The sequence below is a fragment of the Gastrolobium bilobum genome, unplaced genomic scaffold (genome assembly GCF_033153095.1).
Source record: "Gastrolobium bilobum isolate Gb01-03AN ecotype WA unplaced genomic scaffold, APGP_CSIRO_Gbil_v1 utg42486, whole genome shotgun sequence".
In the NCBI taxonomy this organism is placed as follows: domain Eukaryota; kingdom Viridiplantae; phylum Streptophyta; class Magnoliopsida; order Fabales; family Fabaceae; genus Gastrolobium; species Gastrolobium bilobum.
Genome location: NW_026899685.1, coordinates 25,419 through 51,061, shown reverse-complemented (window position 1 = coordinate 51,061; position 25,643 = coordinate 25,419). Strand labels below are relative to the sequence as shown.

The 25,643-nt window shown below is 34.2% G+C and overlaps 1 protein-coding gene across 4 annotated transcripts; it reads right to left on the bottom strand.

The window, feature by feature from the left end:
• Positions 1-1,929: 1,929 nt before the first annotated feature.
• LOC133292564 (serine/threonine-protein kinase BLUS1-like) lies at positions 1,930-18,503 on the bottom strand. 4 transcript variants are annotated; one of them, XR_009748937.1, is made up of 20 exons: positions 17,779-18,503; positions 17,623-17,667; positions 17,462-17,543; positions 17,276-17,344; positions 16,903-17,073; positions 16,751-16,816; positions 15,872-15,940; positions 15,714-15,782; positions 15,366-15,640; positions 6,239-6,369; positions 6,034-6,128; positions 5,927-5,965; positions 5,778-5,837; positions 5,514-5,615; positions 5,337-5,388; positions 5,192-5,247; positions 4,941-5,005; positions 4,794-4,845; positions 2,098-2,174; positions 1,930-1,996 (listed from the first exon to the last, which is right to left on the bottom strand). XR_009748937.1 is itself a non-coding variant. In XM_061490985.1 (19 exons), the coding sequence occupies exons 1-19, from the start codon at positions 18,333-18,335 to the stop codon at positions 4,571-4,573; spliced, it is 2,121 nt and encodes a 706-aa protein (XP_061346969.1). In that variant the 5' UTR covers positions 18,336-18,503; the 3' UTR covers positions 4,070-4,570. The 4 variants fall into 4 exon arrangements, 2 of the variants coding, with proteins under 2 accessions (XP_061346969.1, XP_061346970.1); XM_061490985.1 differs by lacking the exons at positions 1,930-1,996; positions 2,098-2,174 and adding an exon at positions 4,070-4,636; XM_061490986.1 differs by lacking the exons at positions 1,930-1,996; positions 2,098-2,174 and adding an exon at positions 4,070-4,636 and having other exon boundaries at positions 15,714-15,776.
• Between the last annotated feature and the right edge of the window lie 7,140 nt (positions 18,504-25,643).

Genomic DNA, 25,643 nt, shown 5'->3' with positions numbered 1-25,643 from the left:
AAAGATTTTGCATTTGGTCCTTGCTTAAAAAAAAAACATATGCATGACCCAACTGGGTTAACAAAAACAAATTGTACTCCCCAGTTTTGACATAAATTAACTGAGTCAACCTGATTCTGATTGGATCAATTGCATGACCAATCTGTTGGCTAACTTGAACTGGTTAGGTCATCAGTTCACTGGTTTTCAAATCAACTCATTCGGATCGAGTCGGGTTTAATAACACTAGTTTAAAATTTATAAGTTCAAATCATGTCCTTGTTGAACCGCACACATACACAAAAGTCAACATTTGTAATACCCCGTTCTAAAACCGGTTTGTTAACATTACGTATGGCATTAAGCGCAGTTACAATCACAGCAATTGAATTAAAGTAAGGATTAAATTTTTCTTTTTTAGTTATAAACATTTTTGTTTAAAATCAATTCCGTAATTAAAACAATTTCAATAACTGTGATCATAACTTAAACTATATGTGGAACACTTAATGTAAGTTTTATTTAGACCATATATTGCTACCATAGTGTGTCAAGTAGTCCCCTTAGACCAACAAGGCTTAAGAACTCATTTTTATTGTAATTCAACACTAAACACTTCCACTTTTTAGTTACTTAAGAAATTTTATACTACTTATCTGATCCTCATCTCCTAATATGTTATAGATCTCTTTATTACGTGGATTCAAACCGCACTCAATTCGGAGCACTGTAGCCCAAGTTATGAATTTTCTAAGAAAAAGGTGCTGAACCCACTGTGCCCGGCACGAATAGCGCCATGAAACAACAGATTTCCAGATTTCTGGCGCGAACAGCGCCAGAAATGCATTTTTCCCCTGTATGTTGGCGCGGTTAGCGCCACCACGGCGCTAATAACGCCAAAGTTCTGGAAATTACACCTAACCTTAGTATTTTATCCCTAATTAGAGTTATACTTATTCGATCGATGCAATCTTGGTCTCGTTGGAAAGCTAAGAAAAAGATCTACAACTTCCATTAAGACAAAAGAGTCCAAATCTATCATATATAATATGAAAAATGGACAACAAGACATGAAATGTTTATTTTTACATGGATTTTCAACCGAAACGTCTTCTTTCACTTAATTGACATCATACCACCACTTCCATACATGATTCTTAGCTATTTCAAGACACACATTTATCAAAATAGGCATCAATGCCCTTCCATCAAATATACAATAAGTACAATATTACAATATTCAAATGTCTTTAATACATAATCATGAGACTTAGCTGCAAAACACTATGATCAAACAATTGGCTCTCATTAACAACAAGAGACACCAAAGGAGGTGAGGATAGACTAAGTCCACCAAATAAAGCATGATGTATATATATCTAGTAGCTTTCAAATATAAACTCTATACATATGAACTATTAAATGACATGCATAACCAAAATAATGCAATATCCCATGTATCAGCTAATCCAAGTATGGCCACTTGCCACCAGAGGCTCCAGCAGCATTTGTACCTGAAAGGGGGTCTCCATAACACGGTGTGAGATATACGAATACAACTCAGTAAACCATGGGTCCTTGGAGCATTTATCCACCCCATACTTCACTCACAGTATAATAGTAATAACTGTAAATAATGCAGTAAATACATATACATGCAGTGTATCAAACATCTCCATGAGACATCCCTCGAGCTCTCATGTTGTCCTAAGGATACTTAAATGCAAAATAGTCCTACTGGCCAGCTAAACTATCAAGTATGAATTATGCATCGTCATGCAACATACAAACATAAGAAAACACCATCATATGCCACACCCAGTGCATACACATACGTATAACAAAGTATTAAACTACTTTATTGCATTTACATACACTATCAACAACCACTACCCATTCAGGGCTTGGTGGAACAATAAAGGGATCAATTCCCAAGGTCCAAAGGCTTACCTCAATTGCTTCCAATCTCAACCTTTGTTCTTCACCAACTCAAACAATCAAGCTTTATAATCAATACCTACATCAAGGTACTAGACAATCTATCAAGATAATCCAATGAATACCAATATTGTCATCAACCAAACAAACATATTCACACCACAATAGGCATGAACTTACCAATTCACGTGAGCTAATCAAGCTACATGGCTTCCTCCAATGGTTGGTCCTTCAATATTGGTCCACAAGGCTCAATTCTAGCCATCACATAGACACAATTAATATCCCTGACCATGAATTTTAATTAATGGTGTGTAATTAGGCAATTAAGCTTGTATTAGTATGTTGAATTAGGTAAGATATCTAATTAAATGACTTAGGGTCACTTTTGAGGTAAAAAGTGCATTAAGTGAAAATTATGGGGTAAAAATATGTGGGCAAAAGTACTCAAAATGTAAAAGTAAAAGTAGAAATATTCCTAGAAAAATATTTCAGACCTTAGGTTAAAGTTTGGTGGTGAACGGAGTTAACTAGATAGATAAGCTTTTACCCAGTGGAAATAACTTAACTAAGTTAAGTGTGAAACACAAGACCCATTCCTCACATTCTTCTTCTTCTTCGACGCCAATCAGAGAGGGAGAAAAAGAGAGGCCAAGTTGAAGCCCAAAACCCTAGCTCACTCATCTTTCACTCAAATCAAACCATTCCAAAGCCAATCTTGCTTCAAATCTTTCCCTCTTTGTGGATCCAAGCTTAGTTTTGAGTGAGAAGTTTTATGGAGTGAGATAATTCTTTCCCAAGAATTCGACCCACTTGGTGATTGGAGGAGTTTGCTGGTGGGCATGTAACATCCTGGGCGCTGACGAGGGCGGAGAGTGATCGCCGGTGCGAAAAGGCACAGATAAGGAGCGGCTCTTGGCAGGCTTCCAGCAGCGGGGGTACATGAATGAATCGAACCGACACCCGAAAGATAGGAATTTCAAAGATTGTGCAGGTATGAGACTGCACATTTTGGGATAGCTTATAAGAATTAATTGGTACTAGCTATACTAACAAAATGCATCTACTTTTCGGTAGCCCGGAATAGAAGAACTCCGTAGTTAAGCATGTTTGACTTGGGACAATTCTGAGATGGGTAACCTCCTGAAAGTTTTTCCGAAAAATGTGCGAGTAAAGAAAAAGTACACTGAAAAGTCTCATGTTAATATGTGAAGATAATCATTGATTCTTGAAGCGGCTCGACGTTACAATATTTATTGGAAAACATATCATATCAGCACGAAGCCAAAATAGCCGATTATTGAATTGCTTTCCTGCAAAAATGATTATCTATTTGTGTGGTACATTTGTAAAGGAATAGCATACACGACAAAGAAATCCGGGAAATGGTAATTGCAAAGCTTCAGCAGATTGCAGCCACCTATCTCCGTAAAAATAGTACTTTTTTAATGTATAGAAAAATAAAATTTGCCTCGCTTCAATATACTTGCACAATAATATTTGTAGATAAGATGCGGATGAATGACTACTAATAAGAATCAAACCTAAAACCTTTATATAAACATAATTCCATCTTACAAGCTAGCTAAACTTCATTGGCATATATAATATTGCGTACAATTTCTAGGCCAAATTTTGCTTAATTTTGTCAATATTCTCCAAATTGCAGTTGTTCAATCTATATCTTACTGATCATCATCTTTCTAAATAGCAACTGTTCGTTCACACTTCTAATAGAGGAGTTCCCAATACTTGACACATCGAATTAATCTAACCGGTTGAATCTTCTTAAATCAAGTATATAATAATATAAGGAGAAGGTTATATTGACAAAAAAAAATTTGTTACAAACTACACTAAGTCTGACTAGTTATTCACTCTCAATTGAAATCTGACTAGTCAAACTTAGTGTATTTTGTAAGTTTGTAAGAAAAAAAGTTTGTTAATATAACTCCTCTCATAATATAATTAGATAATATATTTCATATAAATCTTCACAATTCATATACACATAATCAAGCCAAAGAACCTACTTGAGCATACAAACGGAAATACAAATAGAATCGATTGCTTAATCTTGACTGGGATAACATTCTTAAGTTGTTATAAGTTGGATGCCTTAAAGAGTTAAATTTAAATAGTTGATGAAATATTTCACTACCTTGACTCATTTGGTATACAACTTATTATTCAGTTGTTAGAATACAACAAAACTATACAAAGCTCAAATCCGATATAGTAATAATAATAAAGACGGTTCAATATATGGGGATATTATTTTTCCCCCGGGGTCATGTCCCCATAACTTATAAGTTATCACGAGAATTCCTAATTAATCTGAAAATGGAACAGGTTGCAGTATGATACAGCGGAGAAGCTCATTTACATCTGAATCTTGAATGAAATAAATAATGAGATTAACCTTGATAGATGATCATTTTGCTCATTTGCACTTGCAGGGCTTTAGATGGTCACAGAGGCTTATTGAAGACAAGGAAGGGTGGATAAGAGAAGATATATGACTCTTATCAAGGACTATTAACATCCAAAAAGTAGTTCTCCTTCAGCAGAGAGAAAGAATGGAGTTCAAATGACTTATCATTCGCCTGGATGTACATGTACTTCACTTAAGAAGATCATAATTTATAAGCTTTCATGCAACTTCCTCTCTTTCCCCATTTTGTTCCTGGCTGTAGTGAGCAGCTAGCTGTTGTTGCAACTGTTCAAAGCAATAACCGAACCTTTAAAGCTTCAACTTATGTGGTTTCTGGGTTGGTCATCACATATATGTAATGCATGTAACGTAAAGTAGGAGCTAAAAATGGCTGAAGAAAAATCAAGGGTTATGAAATATAAAAGCTTTCACAGAAACTTACCTGCGTGTATTTTAACTTCTCAGAAGTCAGTTCATCAGTCAAATTGATCATCCTATTAACACAAGACCAGAGAAGGCGCAGGTAAGCTTTTTGAAGTCAAAGAGAAAGGGTAACTCGCAAAGTATTTTACAAACTGATATAACTAACCGAGATTGAAGTTCTGAAATTTTTAGCAGCAGAAGCTGTTCCCTCTCTGAAGCTGCTGTATCAACCTATAAAAGAAGCAAATGTCAGAAGAAAACATCAATCTCATGAAAAATCATTATATGTTCTAGTACGGGTTCATGTCACCAAATCAGAGATGACTAATTCTTAGCAGAAAATTGAAATATGCTGCGGCAGTTAAAAATAATTAAGTATACAATTGAAGGGGATAAATCAAGTGAAAAATTACTTACACTTCCATTGTTCTCTGAACTGCGAGGTAATGGTGGCAACTTTCCATTCTGAGAAGCTGAAAAAATTGATTGTACTCATTATGTCATCCAATAAACTTACATAAAAAAGAATATCCTCAAACATAATGCAAAATCCTTCACTCACCATCAATTGCCTCAGCAGTTTGCAAGCTATTCAACAGATTCATTATAAGATCCTGGAATGAAACAGAACTTTCCAATAAGATTATAAATTGGTAAAGTTACACTTAAGATGTTCAGTCTTCCAACGGGCACACACCAGCAAATCATATGTCATTTCTCAAACTTCAGTTTCCCTCACCTGTTGAATAGATGTCTGCTGGAAAAGATTGTGAAGGTGAGGCACAAGAAGTGATGCTGGTATATTGATATTGGCAGAATCATTGGAGGACTGACCAATTGGCTGAAGAGAAATACATAGAATAAAGACAGACAAGCATTATATATCAAATACAATAATAAATGAAACATCATAGATACTCTATAACCAACCAAAGAAGCCAAATATTCTCAAAATGATGATAAACAAGAAAACTAGTTTTAGAGCAATTGGCAATGTACAAACCATTTGTTTGAAATCCAACATCCAATCGCCAACACTGGCAGATTTCCTCAGTGCCGATTCCTATATGTAATATAACAGGAAGAGAATATTATACAAGGGATAATAAAGAACATAAACATATATGATAATCAAATAGATCATCAACCAACCTGTGAAGATCGGCGTGAAACTGAACTTACAGGAATATCCTATGCAACAACGTAAAGTCAGTTAAAGTTGTAGATAGGGACAAGTCAATAATAAGAAAAAAGCATACCTTCACCAGATCTAAATTTTCTGACGTCACTGAGAATCGTCCTTTAATTTGAACTAGATTAGCTTTAGACTTATCATCCAAGGAATCTCTGAATCCTAACAAGATTTGGGTGCACAAAATCAAAACCAAGTGTTTAAGATGGCTGATTCAAAGCATACCAGAACTTGCACACTAGACCTAACAGGGCACATGAAAATTTAAATACCTCCAGAAGATTTTATTGGAGCTGATAAACTATTTGCCGAAGCTCGGTTTGGAAGCATCAATGGACCACTAAAGCTTGGAGCTCGTCGTACATTACTTTTCTCATTTGATAACTGATTTTCATTCTCAAACCTAAAAGCAATGAAGCATTACAAATTTTTACAAGCAAACGATTGTGCCAGTGATAGCAAGAAAACCTCAATCACCGAGAAGCATAAAATAAGAAACTGGAAAGCAACAAACACAACATTGGATTCATTTATTTATACTTCAAATTACACTTATTACATAGTATATTTATAGATAAGTAGATAATTCAAGAAAGATAAAAGGAAAAAAGCGGATAAAATAAGAAACTGGAAAGCGACACACACACAACATTGGATTCATTTATTTATACTTCAAATTACACTTATTATATAGTATATTTATAGATAACTCAAGAAAGATAAAAGGAAAAAAACGGATTCCCCTGATAATACATCCTTTAGAAAGGTAGACTTTGAACTTACTAAAACTTGACAAAAAATAAAATAAACTTAATTGATTGCCTTGCCTATAGGTCACTAGATGTATTTTCTAAATCAATAGCAATAGCAACCACCATTGACCATTAAAATGATTAATTCAATAAATCATATTTTTTTAGTTCCACACTATCCACTGTGGTAATGGGATCCACTCATGTGACATGAGGTCAAGTGAGAGAATCTTAGTCGTCCAAATTTAAATCAATGGTAATGGGAAAATGCATTAAGATAAAGAGTCAAAAAAATATAATTGTTTCCACTAGCTGCAATTCCAAATGGAGAATGTATTCTAGCCAAGCATTTTTTTTTTTGCACCTAATTCACTATTTATTGAGGGTGTAAAGAGTTGACCTAAGCCATGCACTTGAAGCTCAAGCTTAGCTTGAGGAAAAAGGAAAAATGATATTCAAGCTTCACTCAAGGAACAACTTTACACCGTTCCAAGCTCGCCCTCTCCTTTTTGGGTACGGGGTAGAAATAAATAAAATTATATTCTCAAGATAGATCATAATTCACTAAGTAATAGCAATATATAAATTATTATAATCCAAGCATTTTCCTATGTAAAATTATAATTTTTTGTCATTAATAAACCAACACGGACAAAAGTTATTCTGTAACTTAGAATGTCAAGCCTATAAAATTTATATAATCAAGCCTAAATTCAGAACGTTAAAGAAAAGTGGATGAACTATTTTAACAAGTTTTTTAATGGGGAAGCGACAAAAGTGAGATAGATTTAGAGGATGCTAATGATGATTTAAGCAGAAGGTTTGTGTATACAATTTGAGCACATGAAGTTAAGGAGGCACTAGAAAAGAAGATTTGTATATTATTGAATTGTATAATATTTGTACAAGAGTTCTCTATTTAAAGAGACTAAAAAACTTAATGGGCTTACACTTATAGAGTATTCTAACTATTACAAAATAATAATAAAATAATTATATTATTTACAATACTCCCCTTCAAGCTGAGGAATGGATATTTATCATCCCCAGCTTGGTAGTAAGTTCTTGAAATCTATCATTAGGAAGACCCTTGGTTAAGACATCAACCAATTGACGACCAGAAGGAATATATGGAGTAATGATCAGTCCACTATTTAATTTCTCTTTAACGAAGTGGCAATCAATCTCAATATGTTTGGTTCGATCGTTTTGAACTGGATTGTGGGCTATACAAATAGCTGACTTGTTATCACAAAGTAACTTCATAGATCCTTCATATCTCACCTTGAGATCATCTAGAATGATTTTCAGCCATAATAACTCACAGATACCTCGAGCCATAGCTCGAAATTCTGCTTCTGCACTTGATCTAGCAACCACATTTTTCTTTTTACTTCTCCATGTTATAAGATTTCCATAGAGAAACATACAACAGCCCGAAGTAGACCGTCGGTCAGTCACGGATCCAGCATAATCGGCGTCTGTATAAACTTCTAAGGATAAGTTTCCTCCTCTCGGGAACAATAGTCCTCTACTTGGTGTGCCTTTCAGATATTGGAGAATCTTGTCCACAGCTCGCAAGTGTTTCTCCCTCGGATCATGCATAAATTGACTAACAACACTAACTGCATAAGCTAGATAAGGTCTAGTATGAGCTAGATATATCAATTTGCCCACTATTCGTTGATATTGTCCTTTGTCAACTGGAGAGCTCTCATTTTCACTTCTTAGTCTGTGATTCTGCTCAATCGGAGTAATGGAAGGTTTACACCCAAGTTTTTCTGCTTCTTTAAGGAGGTCAAGAACATACTTCCTTTGCAAATAAATATCTCTTGCTTTGAATGAACAACTTCTATCCCAAGAAAATATCTCAGTTTTCCAAGATCTTTAACTTCAAATTCAGCAGTCATTCTTTTTTTCAGAGCACATTTCTCACCTATATCATCCTCTGTTATAATAATGTCATCAACATAAACTAGAAGGATAGTGGTCTTACCTTCCTGAGAATGTTTAAAGAAAAGTGTATGATCCCCTTGGCTTTGCTTGTATCTCAATGAAAGCATGACTTTGGTAAATCTTCCAAACCAAGCACGTGGGGATTGCTTCAAACCATACAACGCCTTCTTTAACCTGCAATCTTTATTATCTCCATTTGTAGAGTTAAATCCTTGTGGAATCTCCATGTAAACCTCCTCTTCTAATTCACCACTGAGGAAGGCATTTTTCACATCAAATTGGTTCAAATCAGCTAAAATGAGCAGCGAGGGACAATAGAACTCTTACAGTGTTCATTTTGGCCACTGGAGCAAATGTTTCTTTGTAATCAATGCCATAGGTTTGTGTGTATCCCTTGGCTACCAATCGAGCTTTACACCTCTCAAGAGTCCCATCAGAATTATACTTCGGAGTATACACCCATCTGCACCCTACTGTCCTTTTTCCATTTGGCCTGCCAACAACTTCCCATGTATTATTCTTCTCCAATGCATTCATCTCCTCATGCATGGCTTGAACTCAATTATCATCCTTTAATGCTTCATGTACTGATTTTGGGATTGAAATGGAGTCAAGTGTTGTAATAAAACTTCTATGCTGCATAGAAAGATTCTTAGAGGAGACAAAATGAGAAATAGGGTGTTGGGTACAAGACCTTTTCCCTTTTCTTACAGCAATGGGTAAGTCATCAGAACTAATATCAGGCTCAGGAATAAAAGAAGTAGTGTGTTTAGTAGTTACCAGCGGTTCAGGCGATTGTAGTTGCTGGTGGGGCAGTGTGGGTTGTTTCTTCCTTTGGTACAATAGTTCGGGTGTCCCAACTTTGCGTACTTTCTGTCTATCAATAGGAGGCATGTCACATGAGAAATCAGATGAATTTTTAACATCAGCAATTAAGTCTTCCTTCTCATTGTCCTGTAGTGTAACTACTGGAGTAGAAGATGTAGGTAACAGAAAGGGAGACTCAGACTCAAAGAAAATGGATGAAGCTTCTACACTATTCTCCCCCTGAAGCTGAGGGTGTAGAAAGTAAGACTCAGATTCATGGAAGCTAACATCCATAGAGATAAAGAATTTACGACTTGGAGGGTGGTAACATTTGTATCCTTTCTTGTTGGGAGCATAACCAAGGAAGACACACTTAAGGGCTTTAGGCTCTAATTTACTCCGATGTTGTTTATGGATATGGACAAAGGCAACACATCCAAAGATATGAGACTGGAGACTTTGCATAATTGGAACAGAAGGACAAAAAGATGTCATGAGATCAACAAGACTTACATGGCCAAGGACTCTGGAAGGCAAGCTGTTGATCAAATAGGCTACAGTTAATAAGGCTTCTCCCCAGTAAGAGTTGGGTACAAATGTCTAAAACAATAATGCTCTGGTGACTTCAAGCAAATGTCCATTTTTTTTTTCAGCAACCCCATTCTGTTGAGGGGTATCCACACATGTGAGCTCATGAATCATACCCTTATCTGAAACGAATTGTGACAGACGCTGGTTGACATACTTTGTACCATTGTCAGATCTTAATCTCTTAATACTTTTACCAAACTGTGTCTCAATCATTTGAAAAAATCGAATCAACAATTCTGGTACTTCTGACTTGTCTTTCTGACTTGTCTTTCATCAAGAATATCCATGTCACCCGAGTGCAATCATCAATAAAAGATACAAACCACCTAGCACCTGAAATATTATGTACTTTAGAAGGGCCCCAAACATCTGAATGGATAAGAGTAAAAGGCTCAATGCTCTTTATTGAACTTGAAGGAAAGGGCACGCGGAGGTGTTTCGCAAACTCACAAACATCACAATGGAAGGAGTCAATTGCCTGATCCTTAAACAAAAAAGGAAACATTGACTTCAATAAGCCAAATGACGGGTGCCCCAGGCATTTGTGATGAAGCCAAATCTGTGAAAATGAAGTAGACGGGTGATGACTCGTCAATAATTGATTCCCGGTATCCCTTGTAGCATGTTGTGGAATGAGATAGTACAACCCACCTTGCTCCTTAGCAACTCCAACCGTCCTCCCCGTGGTGATATCCTGAATAACACAATGGGTAGGAAAAAAAGGTGACAGCACAATTCATGTCAGTTGTAAGTTTATAAGTGGAGATAAGATTGGTAGAGAGCTGAGGAACATAAAGAACATTCTTTAAAAATAAGGAAGGTTGAATTTGAATGTTACCAGAACCCACAACTGATTTGTGGGATCCATCAGCTACAGCTATAGTACGGATACCACTAGTAGGGTGATATGAAAGAAAAGAATCAGCTAGACAGGTCATATGATCAGTTGCACCAGAATTCATAATCCATGAATTTTTTAAATCAGTGCAAGATGTAAGAAGAGATGTAGGGTGTGTAATCTTACCAAACATAGTTGATCAGAAAAATAAAATAATTTCTCTTTTCTTTTCTTTTTTCTCTTTTCTTTTTCCGATGAACAGTACCGGTGAACAGTGCGCGATGAACAGTGTCGCGTGAATAGTGCTTTTTTTTTTTAGCTGTTCCGGTCGTCTGATGAAAAAGAAACCTCCGTAGAATGATAGATCTGAGAAAACAGAGAGAAACAGGGGTCCTTACAGTCCAAAAGGTCCCCGGAAAAAAAATTTCCCGGCGACGTCTTTGTGGCGGCTAGAGGCAAAAGGGTTTGGTTTTTAGAGATAGTGATTTGTGGAAGCAGAGCTCTCAGAATCGAGAGCTCTGATACCAACTAGAAAAGAAGATTTGTATATTATTGAATTGTATAATATTTATACAAGAGTTCTCTATTTAAAGAAACTAAAAAATCTAATGGGCTAAGCCCAAATACACTTATAGAGTATTCTAACTATTACAAAATAATAATAAAATAATTTTATTATTTACAATAGAGGCATTAAAGATGAAGACTAATAAAGTTTTGGGATCCAATATTGTCCTTATTGAGGTGCAGAGATGCATGGGGGATGTGACAATAAGTTGATTAACAAATCTTTTTAACAAGCTTCTCCACGATGACAAGATGTGCAATGAATGGAAGAAGTGTATACTTGTGCCTATCTACAAAAACAAAAACAATGGACAAGATTGTTCTATTTTAACTATAGAGGCATTAAGCTTAAGAGCCATACAATTAAGTTGTGGGAGAGAATTATTGAGCATCGTTTGAGAATATAGACCAAGGTCTCCGTAAATCAATTTGGATTTATGTTAAGAAGATCTACTGTGGAGGTTATTTTCTTAATACAGCAGTTCATGGAAACATCTCTAGAATAGAAGATTCTACATATGATGTTTATTGATTTCGAGAAAGCATATGAGATAAGGTTTCAGAAAAAAAAGAAAAAAGAATTGTCGAAGTATGTAAGGGCAATCAAGAATATGTATGATGGTGTTACTACATGTGTGAAGTGTAATGGCACATCAAGTTCTGATTTGAGTCCAGATCTTTTTGCCCTAGTGATGGATGAACTAACAAAATATATCTAGGACAAGGTGTCATGGTATTTACGGATGATGTTGTGGTTATTGATAAAACTAGGGTTGGTGTCAACAATAAATTATAATTGTGGAGAAGCATGTTGGAGTAAAAAGAACTTACATTTAAGTCAAATTAAGATGCATTAAATGTGAGTTTGCTATGACAAGCAGAGATCATGATTCCATGCATATGCTAGGAGAGAAGGTATCCAATAAAGATATTGTTAAGAACCACTTCAACCCAAAACTTTAAGGTGTTAGGTGAGGGCCTTTTCAATGATTTATATTACTCTCTACACACCCCCTCTCACAAGAGCCCTTTGGGCTTGAAGTGTGGATATTGCACAGGCCCAATTTATTTTGATTTACCTTGTACTTATTTTAATTTCACTCGAAAGTGGAGGGCAGTGAGGATCGAACTCGTGACTTTGTGTTCACTGAAACTCTGATACCATGTTAAGAACCACTTCAACCCAAAACCTTAAGGTGTTAGGTGAGGGCCTTTTCAATGATTTATATTATTCTCTACAAAGATGCTTTTAGATATTTGAGATCAATATTGCAAAGGAGTGAGAGATTGATGAGGATGTAAACCATAGAATCAAATCATGTTGGATGAAATGGCGCAGTTGCATCAGGATTTTAGTATTATCGCGAAGTCCCTCTATGGCAAAAAGGAAATTTTTATAGAATACCAATAATGCCTGCAATGTTATACAAAGTTGAATGTTGGTCGACACATAAGCAATATGAGCATAACATTGGAGTAGCAGAAAATGAGAATGTTGAGGTGAATGTGTGATCATACAAGGACGGATTGGATTAGATAAAAAATAAAGATATTCAAGAAAAGGTAGAAGAAAACCAAGGACTGAAAGATGATAGTACATAGATTGAGATGGTTTAGACATATTCTTCGAAGTCCCCTAGATACTCTCGTAAGAATAGAAGTTTATTACCAAGAGCATGACCCAAGGAGAGGAAGAGGTCAGTCGAAACTTAGAGAAAATAGTCAAACAAGGTTTAATAGAATGTGAAATAGATTTGTGTACGGTTTGTCTTAAAACGGAGTGAAGAAAAACTATTAGTATTGTGGAGGGATAGATCGTTATTTCCTATGCTCCATTTTTACCCTATATTTATTTGTTAGGGGTGTTTGGTACAAGGTAAAATTTAGATTCTTAGGAAAGTTACTTTGGCAATCTTGCTTTCCAACGTTTGGTAAGGGAAAAGGAAAATTTTTACTGGGAATCTTGCTTTCCAAGGAATTGGCTTTTGTGAACAAAAGTTGACCCAAAATCCCAATGAATAATTCCACCCAATACGTGGTATTCCACAAAATCCCACATGCTGGGAAAATTGAAGCAAAATATTTAGAAAAACATACCCGACAATTAGCCCTAGCTTTGCTTTGTGTATAGATTTTTGAATAGACTGAAGCTCTCTATCTCGAACATTACCACACGCAAACAAGAACACCACCCCACCTTTTCGTATTCTTTCTTTTACGATAAAAACAAAGTGCAGAGAGAGAGAGAACATAGAAAGTGTTGGTCTTTGTTTGTCCTACCTCTCTCTCTGCAGTTGTTTTTGAAATTTTCTTGCAATTGTTTTGTTCGAAGGAGAAGAAGATCAACAGCTACAACATCGACCTTTTTGTATCCCATTGTTTTGCAATTTTATAATCGAGGGTAATTTTGTAAATTCGGTCCATATTCCCAGCAATATTTTACAATCAACCAAATATAGCATCAGAAAAATTAACCCAATATTCCCGGAAATATTTTGATCTACCAAATAGCTTTTTGGTAATATTCCCAGAAAACGCACTTTTCCACCATATTCCCGTAAATCACGATTCCCAGATTAAAAAAAAATTCTCCTCTACCAAACGCAACCTTAGTTCTTTTCTCTTATTAATGTCTTTTTTCCCTCAATTTTTTCTTGCTTTTTATTTGGGTTCCTCGACCCCTAACCCCAACTAGTTCGGGATAAAGATGATCTTAATAATGAAAGCTAAATTCAAGCTTAAGCTTTTTTGTTTAGTTAAATAAACGAGTTTGATTGAGCATTTAACAAGTCAAACTCAAATAGTTAAACTCATTCACACCCCTGCCCATTATCTTCATTCCTTACACACGAAGGTGAATCACCTTAACAAAATTCCCCATATAAATTAGAATATTTCAACATCAATTAGTTCTACTATCTTTCTTAAAACTACTCCCCAATTAAACACGACTAGCGAGTGTGGGATGAGGGCAATTCTTGTATGCAACCTTATCCTTACAAATAATTGCAAAGAGGCTGTTTCCCGAATTCGAACATGTGACCTTTTAGTCATAAAGGAACAGTTTTACCACTGCTCTGGTTCTACTATCTTTCTTCCAAAAGAAAAATTTAGATGTGAAATGCTTTACAAAATAAAAACCAATATACCCAACTCATCCTCCTCTGATAATACTTTGAGCAAGTCTTGTTCGCAAATGCTCTATCTCTTGAGATATCTCATGTGGCAAACTCCTTTATATATATATATATATATATATATATATATATATATATATATATAGTAACTTTAAATGTTACTTTTGTCCTTAAGGCTGAGAAATCAGTTTCCTTGATTTCCCGGGCCAATTTAGCAACAATAATATGGTTCGAGGTCTCAAAAGCCAAGACAAATCAAAAGCATCTCAAAAGCACGAATTAATTAAACAGCATGTCATGAGTCCTATATATGCAACAAAGCAGTATATGCTCAATACTAACAACCACATCAAAACCTGTCATTTTTCACCTTTCCTCAACTAAGAGTCTGATTGTAGAACGGAATAGCTCCCCCTTTTATAAAAATGGAAGGGGGTAATAAGGGAGAATAGATTTAATTTAATTTTAAAAACTAGTCTCATTTACTCTTTTATGCCATCAATTGAGTTAAAAATAAAAAATTCTAGAGGTGTTATACTGAAATTTTACACTTATAATTATAATTCTTTTCCTTACTCTTTCTTTCCTCATCAATCATCCAAACATGAGGAAGACAATTACTTTCCATTCCATCACTTTACTTTCCATTTTATCTCATCCCTTACCATCCCATTCCATTCTCTAAGTACAGCCTAATATAAGAACAAAAACAAAGATATAATATAAAAATTAAAATTAAAAAACAATGCACCTTTCAAACGCACGCCCTCTGTCTGGTATAGAATGACCAAGCACTGCACCTGGCACCAGTGGCCCACTTTGGGTTTTACAAGTTTTCAATGATTGAGTTTTAACCCTGCTTATTCCCATATCCTTCTCTGAGATAGATGGCGTTGCCTCAGCAATTAATCCATTTCTCTTCTCATTCTGTGGTATGTCATTACCACCTACTTGTAACGTGAACTCATCTTGTTGTAGGTTATCTGAATACTTTTTGCCCACACTAAACTGAGAATCAGTAGTATCCTGTCATGGCAAACAACAAAGAGTTTAATAGATTACTTTTAAGGAAAAGAGAGTTTAGAACACTTGAACCAACCTTGTAAGAGCTGAAGAATTTGTTTTCATCTTCTTCCCTCATCTCTGCAATATCATCATCATCCTGCACCTAGTGAAATTGGAAGACATCAGGTCAGATCAAACAAAGAGAAAAACTAGTCAAGTAAATAAAAAATCTGATAATACAATAATCCACACCAATGAAGCTTGAGCTTTCAAATCATTAATATCAAAGTTCCACGCACTAACTCCTCGTTGATATTCACTCTGAAAAGGAAAATATGTAAGTGGATTAGAATTCAATGGTTATAAAGCGAATCAAGCGATGATGCCTTTTATTTTCTGTAAGGAACATATATGCTTTAATAGATGTTAACTGAAGCTTTAAAATGTCAATCTTCGAAAAGAAAACATTATCTATTTATCTCACTTGACAACACTTTTTTCGGGATTGGGACCAATTGGATAAAATACCTCCTGTTTGAAAGAGACTATTTGGAAGGTGGGTTATAGTTAAGGAAAGCACTTTATTTATTCAAATGCTAATATTTGCTGAGGTGTTTGGCCAAAATAAAGTATGGCTTTTAAGTGAGAGCAGAAGCAGAAAAACTTCTGTGAAGGAGAAGCAAGAAACTGGAGATTTACCAAGGAAACAAAGCTGAAGCAGGAAAAAATTTCCTTTTAAATGTTCTTCAAGAAAGCAATTCTCAGAAGTGCAAAATTTCACAACAGCAAGGCCAAATGAGCATGAAATCTTGGTTATTATGAACAATTCTAGAAATCGTCAGCTTTGTCTTTTTACATCAAATTGACTATAAAATGAATTGAAGATAGATCAGCCAGAGGTATTCCATTTTAAGTACGTAATGCCCTGAATCAATCAACCAGACTCAGATAAGCTCTACAATCAAGGTTTCATTTAGAAAAGGAAACCAGTATCAAGAGAAAGAAACAAAAAATGGCAAACTTGACTCACATCAGCCATACATGAAAATGCTCCTAGGAACCATTGGCTATAATATATCACATATTCACAACATATTATGTGACAAATAAAATTTTGAATATGAGCTTTACCTGAGATATTGCTTCTTGTTCTGCAGAAGGCATTTTCTTTAGTGCTAGTTGAGCTGCATCTTTAATCTGCATTTTTTTTTGTGAAAGTCAAGAAAAAGTAACAGCACAAGAGAAATTATAGAACAGGCACCAAAGCATGAATGAAAACAAACCTGGAGGTTTTTTACACGATGCCAAAGAGGTGGTAAATCAGCAAATAATTTCTTCACAGAAAGCTCAGGAGGCTTAGCTTGTTTGAAGAAAGAATGTTTCAGCAACTTCTCCACGGATGGCCTCTTTGTTTGATCTTTTACCAGGCACATAGCAACCATTTCCTTAAAAGACTGATCACAACTGAAAATACTTTAATTAGACAACGACCACTACTATAATTATAATAAGAAACACATTACAATTTTAATAAGCAACTATATCCAAGTCCCTCCTCACTCTAATAAACCATGACTAGCAAACCAAACAAAACCACAATAACAACGACGAATCTTGGGTAACAATGTAGCGTCCAGGCAGAAAGAACACCCATACCTTGGAGAACTTTCTATCACGATCATAATCAAGCCCTGGAGGAGCATTCTGTATGGTCATTAGAAGAACCTATATATAAACCAAACAGTAAGTCATTGTCTGACTCGTATGTTATGAATTATATATAAATCACAAGAACTTGAATTAATGGCTAGACACATTTTAGTTTGATGCAAATAGATATACCTTCATCGGAGGGTATTTTGAGAAAGGTGCATGACCATGAGCCAACTCCAGTGCCGTAATTCCAAAAGACCAAATATCAGCCCTATCCAATCCAACATTCATGCAAATAAGAAAAATAGAATTCGAATTAAAGATAAGCATATGTATTATGAATGACTCACTTGAAATTATAACCAGTTCCAGGTTGCAGTACCTCAGGTGCCATCCTATAAAATAAAAAACAATAATAATAATAATAATAATAATAAATAATAATAACGAATTCGGTCAAATATGAAGAATAAGAGAAAGATGAGAAGATTGAATTGAGTAACAACCAGCAAGGAGTTCCGACGAAAGTGTTTCTAGAACGTTGTCGATCACCGGCATCAAACATGCAAGCGGAAACACCGAAGTCAGCGAGTTTGACTTCGCCGTTAGAATCGAGTAAAATATTCCCAGCCTTAACATCGCGATGAATGTGACCCTGTCGATGAAGGTACTCCAAGGCCTTGAGAGTTTCCTTAAGGATAGATCCGATTGCGTCTTCTTCGAAACCATCAGGATACGAAGATTTCATGAGGTGCAAACAAGAACCCTGAGCCATGAAAGCCATCACAACCCAAAGGTTTCGTTCAACAACGAAGGAACAATAAGACCTCACAACGTTAGGATGGTCAATTAAGCTCATGGTTTGAGCCTCTCTCCTTATGTCATCGAGATTGCTGTTGCAGCGATCCAGATCCAGACACTTAACCGCCACCTCTTCGTTCCGAGGAAGGTAGATTGCGCGGTACACGGTGGCGCTTGCACCGTAACCGACCTCTTCTAGAAGGTTGTAATCGCTGGGATTAGCAGAGTAGGTTCTGCTGCTGCTTCTCGAACTCGAACTCATTTCGAGTTGTTTGTTTGTTTGTTTGGATCTCTCGTGTGTTTGTTTGTTTGTTTGTTTATCGTGAACTGAATGAAACTCACTACTACCTGCGTTGAGCAGTGTTGACCAACATGTCCATCAGAATCACAAAATCAGATTTCAGTTTTAGACGACAAACCCGAAGACTTGTCTTTCCTTAATGGTTTATGTTAGGATCGATCGTGTGTTATGTAAATATGTAATGTAATGTAATGTATCCCCTCCCCTCCCAACTGCTGACATTTTTCCTTGTTCCTCGTCTTCTCTCTCTCTCTCTCTCTACTTCGGACTCCTTCACTCACTGGGACCCTTCTCTCTTTTTACCTTTTTACTGCCCCTACATTTTTTCGCTATAACTCTCTGACTTCAATTTCGTGTAGTTTTTTTTTATTATTAATTAATATTTTACATGACAAAAGTATACACGTATATACTTTTGTCATGTATATCGTCTGTCCTTTTTTTAATTTGTGTTTGAGAAAGAAAATAATTATTTTAAAATAAATTTTTATAAATATTTATGAGTTTAATGTTTTTTATGTTATAAGAGATAAATTTATCTCCTAATCAAACATAGAAGTATCTAAGATCCATATGAGAAGAAGAAACATAAAGAAAAAATATAAACTTCATATATTTATTTTTTGTAACATGATAAATAATAAATTTAAAATATATATATATATATGGGGCTCATTTCTCAAGTTAGTTGAGATAACTTTATTTTCGGCCATTAAATGTTAACCGTATAAAGATAAATCAATAGTGATAAAAGAATAGAGAAAAAAAAAAGAAATAATAACCATTAAAAGATAAATCAATTAACATAAGCAAACAAATAAATAAATAACGTAATTTTTGAGTCACCAGAAATAAAGATATCTCGAGGAATTTGAGAAATATTTTTTTAACACACACACATATATATATTATTAAGATCTTGTTGCAATATTTTAATTTAAAATAAGATTTAAAAATGTAAAATTATAAAAAAAAATGCTTAGCTTAATTAAAAAGTAAAAAAATTTAAAATTTTAAATAATTATATACATAATTAATTTAAAATTTAAAAAAAAAAACGATTTCATTCATGTATAATTATATGGTTATGAGTTGACTTTTTTGTCTTTTAAAAGAAGTCAATATTTTTAACCAAAAAGAAAAGAAAAAGAAGTCAATATTCACATATAATAAGTCTAAAATCACTTTTACTTTTTTTTATTAATTTTGATTCAATTCGTATCTAACATTCTTATTCTAATAAATTATAATTCTTAATAAATAAATATATATATATATATATATAGAGGGAGGATATTTTGACTACCAAAAGTTTCCACTACTACCTTACTACCTATCTAATCACCATTGGATTAACATTTTCTCTCTCTTCAAAAACTTTTTAACATTCTCTCTCTTTGATCCAATGGTGATTTGATAGGTAGTAAGGTGGTAGTAGACACTTTTGGTAGTCAAAATATCCCCCCTCATATATATATATATATATATATATATATATATATATATATATATATATAGGGTTTGGATTATAAAATTATATATCAAAGAATTCGGTTTTACAAGGCCTTGACCTTGTAAGCAACCACTCACTTGATAATAAGTATGTGTTTTTCTTTCATGCAATTAACTTCAAGTGCAAAAAGAAAAAGAAAAAAATTGCAATCTGTAGCTTATCGTTTTTCTTTTCATTTTTTTTTACATACTTATAATATATCGTTTTTTCCGGCCTATGCAATATAGCCTAAAGAAGCTGTCTTTTGATTTGTTGTACATAGGTTTGAATCCCACCCAGAAAAAGAAAAAGGGGAAAAAAAAATTAGAGAAAATGAAATGATAGGAAAAGGAAGAGGTAAACTAGCTTCTGCCTGCACTGAACGAGTAAATTTATATATTTTAGTTTTAGGATCTTTACATTAAAGTGTTTTGACAGCAACGTTTTAATTTTATGGGGAAAAAAATAAAAGACGATACAGTTTCAAAATCACGGGGCATTAACTGCTATGCGTAATTGACAAAATTGATTTTTCTCTTACTTGTTTTTTTCTCAGAGTTGAGGGAGAAAAGGATGTGGCACAGGTAACTTCAAAATTAAACTCGTCCCATTTTTTAACAAGATATACAATAGCACTACTAAGGCCTCATCCATTATTTTTGTTTGCAGTTATAACTTATAATAATTCAAAGAAATTAAAAATTTAGCAATAGTGAATTTGATTCAAGAAATAAGATTAGAAGCAAAGAAAATGTTGGTGGGTAGGCTTTTAGCCCACAACAAAACCCATATGAAAGGCCCATCTTAGTGCATCAAAATTCTGTCCTTGTGGATCTGAAGCAGTGGTACCACCAACCACTGTACTTGTTGAGGGTATCTATCGGTATCATTAACAATATTTAATGATCCTATCCTATGTTTGTTGTTCCTCGGTCATATAAGACTTGGCATTTTCATGCATGGTGCATTGCATGAATCCAAACGGTGGAGTTCAGAAATACATATAAATTGAGTTCATATCAACAAGTTGACGTCAGATTTTTCAAAAGGAATGCAAAATGATGCAACTTGCAAGGCGGAATAATTTATTCCTCTTATTTATAAAAATTAGTGCATGTTTAATTTCTATCATTTTTTAAAAAAATTAATTGTTATTAAGATAAATTTACTAAAAGTAACTTATAAGCATAAGGAAAAGAAACGGATTGAAAGGAATTGGTATTTAAGATATTTATTTGTTTGTTTATTTAGAGAGTAGAGATATTCACGTATTGAATTGAATGCACTTTGAAAACAAAAAAAGTCAAATGATTTGATTTTATAAGTTTTTTTTTTAAATATTATCTTGTCGGTTTCGTTTTAAATATGATCCGATATAAATTAGTTTATATTGAATCAGATTTTTTTTAAAAAAATTGTTAGAATTTTTCAATAATAAACTCATTTATAAAAGTTTAAATTTATCAAAATATATCAAATATAATTCTAAAGTTCTTTTAATTTTGTAACATTTGATATGTCTATCAAAAAAAAAAAAAACATTTGATATTTATTTGTAAAACCTTAAGTTAAAGTCTTTTTTCCCCATAAAAAGTCAGTATTGTCTATTATTGTTGTGAAAATGAATTTGAGCATGTTAGGCGGAGGAAAAGTCACGAGGAGAGGAGACGAAACAATATGTGCTGGACCTGCTGTCACGGACTGAGTTGGGTATAACGAGTAGACAAACAAAACAACGATCATTTTGCAAATTCAATATATTTGTAATGGCAAGGTTACATTTATAAATTTTTTTGTTTACAAATTTTTACAAATTACATTATGTTCTCCCGGGAGAACACTAGTTACACTATGTTCTCCCGAAAGAACATAGTGTAATTTGTAAAAAAAATTCAAAAAAATTTGTAAACGGATCATTCCCCTATTTATAATATGTTAAGACACCGTTTATGTACTTTTGCATTCTATAATGCATTACGCGTCTAAAAGATTATAGGTAAAGAAGTTATAAAGCAAGGCCACATTAACCGGTAAATAATTATTTTAGCTTAAATAATAGTTATAAATATATAGTTGTTCTATTAAGCTTCATCAAACTAATCGGACACTTCATCAAACTAATCAGACAATTGATAAATTGACAGAGAAATCCAAAAAATAAGAAAATAAAAATTCTAGGTTGGGAATATTAACCCTTGATAAAAAAAAAATTAGCATAATCTAAGGTGACAAAATTTTAGAGCACTTGGAGCATTGTACACGTTCCCTGAGGAGGGATTTTTTTCATGCTACACAAAACTACAACACTTCTTCTATTGAGCTACACTAGGTAGGTAACAGGTGAAGAAAACGAAAATTAAACTAGTATATCAAATATATCACAACAGAAATTATAATGTGGACGTAACATGCCACGTTAGCTACAAGCATTCAAATCAGGTTATTCCCAACTTGTATCAACTGGTGTGGTTTGATTTTGAGGTTTAAGCATCAAGAACATAATAAAATTGAGATGCAGTTTGGACAGTTGGTTAGGCCGAATAAAATGGGCTAAGCCCACCAAGGCACCAATATAATTCCAAAGCAGATATTTTATTGCTTCCACACTACATACAAATATAATTGATGCTGTGAAATGTCTTACAACCAGCACCAAAACAATGTCCAATGTGAAGTGCCAACATGGCAACGCTGCAGGTTCATGCCCCTCTTGCTTGATTATTATTATCTTATGCTATGGTGAATTTGGTCACTACCCAAGAACCATAATGGATGATGCTTATCCCTTTTCTATTCCTCAACAGCCGATGTTGCTTATCAATAATGGCAAGGAGCCATGGTGATGCACTGAGTTCATTGATTTGAATTTGGCTCAAATTTGAATAGTCAATTCAAAATGAGTTTTTTTTTTTTTTTTGATAACATTCAAAATGAGTTTTTGAACAAGACTCGTCGCGTTGTCATGTGCATCAATAATTTTAGGCCTTTTATAGTTTATTTTATAATTTAGAACTTTTCAACAATTGTTAATTATTTTTCTTTTTGTTATTCTTAGATTATGTTAGAGTGTACGTTAATTATGTGTTATCTCCTTTGATTGCACGTGATTATAGTTATTTACTTTTTTTGTTATTTTATTTTGTCTATTTAAGGCTTAGATAACACTATTGTTATTTAGTTTTTTTTATTTAATAAAATTCAGAAAAGAAAAATAGTGTTTTCTCGCAATCTTATTCTTAGTCTTTCTTTTTGTTTAGCCAATGTGTTACTGCTTCGGTATTATTTAGTAATCAGAGCTCTGGTTGTCACATAAATGGCTGAACAGAACAATGGCGATTGAGGTCGAGATCGTGGATGACGGGGTCGAGGCGACGGAGGCGATAGAGGGAGTGTAGTGGCGAACCCAGGAAATTATATGACGGGGGGCGAAAATATATATTACTATTATGAAAAGGCAATGTCAGTTTTGGTTGGATGATCATGCTAAGAATACAAAAACACTGATTAAGAATAACATAAGAATACAGAATTTTTTGCCTATTTTTGTTTGGAATGTCAATTTTTTGCTTCCAATGCATCCTCTATTTCAATGAGGAACTAGCCTTAAGACCCTATATTTTGTTTGTAAGATCAAATTTCTATTGTTTACATTCATGCCTTCTGATGTTATAATTGCACTTTCTTTGATTTCTTCATAATCTTATTTTCTCACTTAGCTGTTATTTAGCAGAAGACACAGTAAATCAATTAATGTGTTATTTATTTTTAGCATTTGGTCCCAACTAATAATTGATAACTATTATTGACCTTTTCTCTTTGCCAACAAAGTCAAAACTTAAATACTCTTCTCTTGAGTTCTGACATTACAATCTATACAATTTTTTAATGATTATAAAAAGAAATTTAGATAATCAATCAATATAAAATCAAATTCTAGACAAATTTGACAGGTAGAGTGAGTATGCATTACTAACTGAACTCTTCTTTGTATACAACAAAAAATCCAGATTTCCACATTATTGGGGAAGGTAGCAGACTAAGAACAAAACCTGCCATATATGTTGGCAGGTTGAATATGGTAAATACTAGTTATCTTTAATTGGGGGCAATGAACGGGTGAAACACTTTTCTTATGAATAGCATCGCTTGTCTTTTACTTTTTAAAAGCATTTTCAAAATTTTGCTTTTTCAGACCATGTTGCATATCATATAGTGGAACATATTTTCATATTTTAGGGAGAGGCGGGGGCCGACCCGGCCATCGACTCGGTCGATATCAGGGTTCATTGGGACACAGGTTCAACCATAGGTCATGGGGTCACTTCGCTGACTCGATTTTATACATTAAAAAATATAAATATATATCCTATATGAAAAATTAAAAAAAAAAAATCAAACTACCAATCGTTAAAGATTCAAAATATACTTAACATCATTCAACCAATTACATCCACAAGTGAATATTCATAAGTTAATTAAGTATCAAACTATCAAAGTATAAAACACATACTCCAATGGAGTTAATTGTTGCGACTCACGGCAAGTGCATCGATCATACAAGTAATATAATGATTGAATAAGATATTGTTCCCACGAGGATTATGCTCAAGCACTAATTCACTATTGCAACTTAAGTTGGAAAATCGAAATTGTATTGGTAACAGGATTTGAATTTGAAATTTAAATGATTAAAACGAAGTACTCGCAAGAATTTAAAAGCAAGAAATCAAAGGCAAGAATTTAAAGATTTGAATTAACTAACGTAAAAGAACGTAGCTAGGGTTTCGATTTCCTTCAATCTCTTTATTACGTTTGAATTCCTTCTTTATGTTAATCGTACTTAATATCAATCTAATCGATTCTTTCTTATGTAATTAGGGTTCAATCCCTTGTTACCCTAAACCTTCACAATCTTGCAAGAACCCTAGTTCCCTGGTTATTCTCCAAGAAGGTAAGCATTAAGTTCAAGAACCATAGGATTACGCAAACTCTATGTCTATCCCTAGAATCATAAAGCGTACGATGAAACTATCAGATAAGGATCACACACCAACATTCCTATTGTCATGCATTCACCTAAGATCAATATATAAGATTCAAGCCTATATAAAGAATTAAAAATAGATAATTTCATTCATGACAGAAAGGAAAATTAACATAACAAATTGTTCAAAGCATAATAAATCGATTGAATTCCATCTAACCCTAACTATTAAAGAACTTAGCCAGACATAACAATATCAAGAATGAAAGACAATATAAAAGCTCCCCCAAACTCCATAGGTGATTGGTGAATCTTCAATATCCCTAGTGTAGACTTGATGTTGATCCGTCTCCGCCACTCACGAACATGAAACGATGAATCTTCTGCCTTCCCTCTGCCTCCAAGTGTCTAGAGCTCTCTTCCAATATGAAAAACTTATTAATTCTGACCTCAAGATGTCTTTTTAATGGCCAAGAATCGTGCCCTAAGTGAATAACTTGAATTGGGCCTAACTTGAGTTTTTGGGGCGCTTAAGCTTGATCATGCGCGCTTAAGCTTGCTATTTTACGAATTCAGAGTTAACGTTCGCGCTTAAGCTTGCTGAGGATTGCATGGAAGTTTAACGTAGCGCGCTTAAGCGCGCTCTTCGAGCTGGAACTTCTTGTTTGCAGCGCGCTTAAGCCCTGAGTTGGGGGCTTAAGCGCCCAGAGGCCGAGAAGATTTGTGTATTTAGGAGGCTTTAGCTACCTAATGGGAGCTTAAGCCTCCAAAGGCAGAGGCCATTTGCTCCTTG

Excerpts from the sequence above, each read along its gene's own strand:
- LOC133292564 (XM_061490985.1), bottom strand. The coding sequence starts at position 18,335 with ATGAGTTCGAGTTCGAGAAGCAGCAGCAGAACCTACTCTGCTAATCCC. Across the intron at positions 6,370-15,365 it reads AGAGGGCGTGCGTTTGAAAG|GTTTGAGAATGAAAATCAGT; the intron begins GTGCATTGTTTT and ends CATTGCTTTTAG. Across the intron at positions 4,846-4,940 it reads ATTTCAGAACTTCAATCTCG|GATGATCAATTTGACTGATG; the intron begins GTTAGTTATATC and ends TTGTGTTAATAG.